This window comes from Carlito syrichta, unplaced genomic scaffold (assembly GCF_000164805.1).
Source record: "Carlito syrichta isolate Samal-C Ts95f unplaced genomic scaffold, Tarsius_syrichta-2.0.1 Scaffold308842, whole genome shotgun sequence".
Lineage (NCBI taxonomy): Eukaryota > Metazoa > Chordata > Mammalia > Primates > Tarsiidae > Carlito > Carlito syrichta.
In genome coordinates, this window is record NW_007252938.1 from 17795 (window position 1) to 21817 (window position 4023).

The 4023-nt window shown below is 50.1% G+C and overlaps 1 protein-coding gene across 2 annotated transcripts in view; it reads right to left on the reverse strand.

The window, feature by feature from the left end:
- The window catches only part of FOLR3 (folate receptor 3), a 5688-nt gene extending 3447 nt beyond the window's left edge, over window positions 1-2241 (reverse strand). Inside the window, exons 1-2 of one of the 2 annotated variants that reach the window (XM_008066081.1) lie at window positions 2169-2241; window positions 1886-2053 (exon numbers count right to left, since the gene is read on the reverse strand). In XM_008066081.1, the coding sequence (XP_008064272.1) occupies window positions 1886-2053 (168 nt within the window). In that variant the 5' untranslated portion in view covers window positions 2169-2241. Of the gene's footprint in view, window positions 1-1874; window positions 2060-2168 lie in introns of those variants that run through there. The other variant, XM_021716566.1, reaches the window with a different exon arrangement.
- Between the last annotated feature and the right edge of the window lie 1782 nt (window positions 2242-4023).

Here is a 4023-nt window from a genome sequence, read left to right on the forward strand (position 1 = left end):
AGCAGGTGGCCGGGAGCGGCCACTGCACTCCAGTCTGGGCGACAGAGTGAGACTCCAACTCAAAAACAAAAAGCAAACAAACAAAAATAACTACGCTGGCGTGGTAGCACGCACCTGTAGTTCCAGCTACTTGAAAGACTGAGACGAAAGGTTGAAGCAGAAAGATTTTCTGAGCCCAACAGGTTGAGGCTGTGGTGGCTGTGAGTGTGCCACTGCACTCCAGCCTGGGCGACAGAGTGACTCCAACTCATAAAAACAAAAACAATAAAGTAGCTGAAACGGTGGCTGGGCACCATGGCTCACATCTGTGATCCCAGCTGAGGTAGGAAGATTGCTTGAGGCCAGGAATTTGAGATCAGCCTGGATAACAGAGCAAGACTTTGTCTCTACTAAAACAAAATCAAAAAATTAGCCAGGCGTGGTGATGCACACCTGTAGTCCCAGCTACTTGGGAGACGGAGGCAGAAGGATCACCTGAGCCCAGGAGATCAAGCCTGTGGTGAGCCGTGATCATGCCATTGCACACCAGCCTGAGCAAAGAACGAGACCTCGATGCAAAAAAAAAAAAAAAAAAAGTTAGCTGGGCATGGTGGCTCATGCCTATAATCCCAGCACTTTGGGAGGTGGAAGCAAGAGGATTGTCTGAGGACATGGGTTCGAGACCAGCTTGGGCAACATGGTGAGACCTCGTCTCTACAATAAATAAAAAAATTAGCCAGATGTGGTAATATGTAGTTCTAGCTACTTGGAAGCCTGAGGCAGAAGGATCAGCAGGTCAAGGCTGCGGTGGCCGTGAATGTGTCACTGCACTCCAGCTTGGGCAAAACAGTGAAACTCCGACACACACACACACACACACACACACACACACACACACACACACACACACACAAAGGTTATGTTAGGTATATTTCTCACAAAAGAAAAAAAGGAAATTGAGTGTTGGAAATGACTCAGATGTCATGGACTTCTGGGCTTTCCCCTCTTCATTTCAAGCCCTGGCGGCTGCCCATGCCACAGTGTCTCCCTGGACATATTCCCAGCCCTCTAGCATCATGACATCTTGTGGGAATCAGATGGGGTGACCAGACAGAATGAAATCCTGGCATCTCTCCTGAACCTGGAGTTCAAATTCAAACTCACATACCCTGAACTGGCACACCTACCTGACTGGATCCAGGGCCCTAGGTTGGGTGAGTCATAGGTGGCCTTACCTATGGAATGGGGCCCTGGCCTTTCCTCCCCTTCTTTTCAGGCAGCAGCATCCTTGGCTCTGGCCACACTAGACTCTCCACTGCTTGTGCTGTCACCCTCTGACCTGTGTACATGTTGTCCTCTGCCGGGCTACCCTTTCCTGCTTTGTCTTCCTGGAAAACTCTTACTCATTCTCCAATGGCCTCTTTACTAGGAAGTCTTTCCAGCATATCTGATTTGTCACTGTCTCTTCAGAACTTAGTGGGGGTGGGGACCTGGCCTGTTTGTACATGTTTGCGGTGCCATGACCATGAGGAACCCAGCTCCTCTTCTGTCTTGCCATTGAGCTCTGAGGGCTGGTACACATTTAGCCAGTCCCTCTCCTCAATTCCCACATGTACTTGTGCCTTCTGTGGGCCTACTTCCTTATTTGCATAATTAGAGACCACCAGTCACCTACCAAGTTGACTCTTGGGGCATGTTCACTGACATGGGATAAGGAAAGCATCGGCCCATAGTGGGTGCTAGATATACGGTCCCTTCACTAGTGTAGATTTCGTGGCCTCCTCAGGGGAGGCCTTCCAGGATCACCTCAGCCACCCTCCTGCCTCCATTGCCTCCCACAGCTGACATTCCCATGCCTCTAATTTCTTCTCTATTGGGATCATCCCAGAGCCCACTCCATCCTCACCTGACCATACAACTTGTCCTCGGGGCCCGGCTGCGCCTTGTGGTACTTGGCATCCATGCAGACGTTGAGTAGGTCTGTCCTGGCCCGTGGAGTCCTGAGCTGGGTACTCCCCACAGCAGTCGTCAAAGCCAGAAGCAGCAACTGTGTCATCTGCCAGGCCATGTCCATCTATTCCTGCCAGGGAGACACAGTCAAAGGCAGACAAGGCCTGAGAGAGGGGTAGCAGCCGCATGTTCTTCCACACACCCCAAGCCCAGATCTCTGCCCTCCCCACCCTTCATACCTTACAGAGAAGCTGAGTCAAGGATGGGGGCCAGTGGAGCTGAGAGGGAGCACTTCCCCAGCCTGGAAGCAGGACTCTGCTTTCCTCCCCAGTAGCACTTTAAGTCCAGGCTGTGACACTAGCTTGCTCTTTGATCTTTAAGGGAGCCACCACCCTCTAGACTTCCCCTCTTAGATTGCGCCAGTGTTGTGTGCCCAAGGAGGAACCACAGGGTGTGGTTTGCACAAGGAGGAACCACAGGGTGTGTGGCCCACTGATGGGGGTTGGAGAATGAGGGGGCGAAAGGGCTCCAGACAGCCTCGGGCTTCTGCCTCCTCAGCCCATCCGTCTACCCCAGGGAAACTGAGGCTTGGATGCCCAGGAGACTGGCACTGGGCTGACAGGGAAGCTGAGCCATCAGCTACTGTTCACGGACCTTACACAAGTGCCATGGGAGGCAAGGTGGTGGGGGCAAGCACACCCTAACAGTCCTCTCTGTAGTGAGGACTTGGGAAGTTACTCAGGCAGTCAGGCTTGGAGCTGGAGAATGGGGGACAACAAGTGAGCAGCAAATGGAAAAGGGAACTGAGCAAGAGAAGTGGGTGGTAGGGCCATGGAGGAAAAAGCAGCAGAGAAACTAGCCTCCCAGGAGACCTGGGGGAGACCCTACTTTACCTCCCACATCTCACCCCCACTTCTCCTCCTGTCCTGTCCCAGACCTTCCCTGCTTTCTCAGACCACCTGGGAAGGTGAACTGTCACTCCCACCTTCTCACCCACTTTGTAACCCCCGCTGCCTGCTTGGTTGGACTCTCTGTTACTAAGGCTTTATCTAAGAAGCAGCACAAATTGTCAGTCAATAAGGAGCTAGTTAAACAAATTATAGTATATCTACCCAATGGGATTTAACATGGTAAAAAAGAATGAGAAAGCTGTTTATGTACATGTGGAAAAATCTCCAAGTATATTGTCATGTGAAAGAAGAAAGGTGCAGAATGCTATCTGCTGTGTAAAAATATGAGGAGTTAGAGTCAGGTGTGGTGACTCACGCCTATAATCCCAGCACTTTGGTAGGCCGAGGTGAGAGGATTGCCTGAGCCCACAGGTTTGAGACCAGCCTGGACAGCTTGGCGAGACCTTATCTCTACAATAAAAACCAAAAAATTAACGGGGTGTGGTGGCTCATGCCTGTAATTCCAGCTACTTGGAAGGCTGAGGCAGAAGGATTACCTGAACTCAGCAGGTCGAGGCTGCGGTGGTCGGGAGCGTGCCACTGCACTCCAGCCTGGGTGACAGAGTGAGACTCCAACTCAAAAAAATAAAAATAAAAATAAAGTTACTTCTTTATGACTTGCAGGGTCTGAACTTAAAACTGTTGGATGCAGTGGCTCATGCCTATAATCCTAGCACTTTGGAAGCCCACAGCAGGAGATTTGCTTGAGGCCAGGAGTTCGAGACCAGACTGGGCAACATAGCAAGACCTTGTCTCTATAAGAAATCAAAAAACTATCCAGGCGTGGTGGTGTGCACCTGTAGTCCCAGCTATTCATGAGGCTGAAGCAGAAGGATATCCTGAGCCCAGAAGGTCAAGGCTGCAGTGAGCCGTGATCATGCCGCTACACTCCAGCCTGGATAACAGAGCAAGACTCTGACTCAAAAAGAAAAAGAAAACAAAAACAAAACTCTTTCACTAGCTGTTATTTTTAAAAAGTTAAGAAATAAAAGTTCATGTTTTCAAGTTAAAGGTGCCTGATCCTTGCTTTTTATTTCTCAAACTTTATTGCAGACGGTAAAATTGCTACTAACCTAGGAAGATGCATGGTACTGCTCCTGTTTTTGCTCATGTAATGTGTATCGATGTTTTCCCATTTTGATAC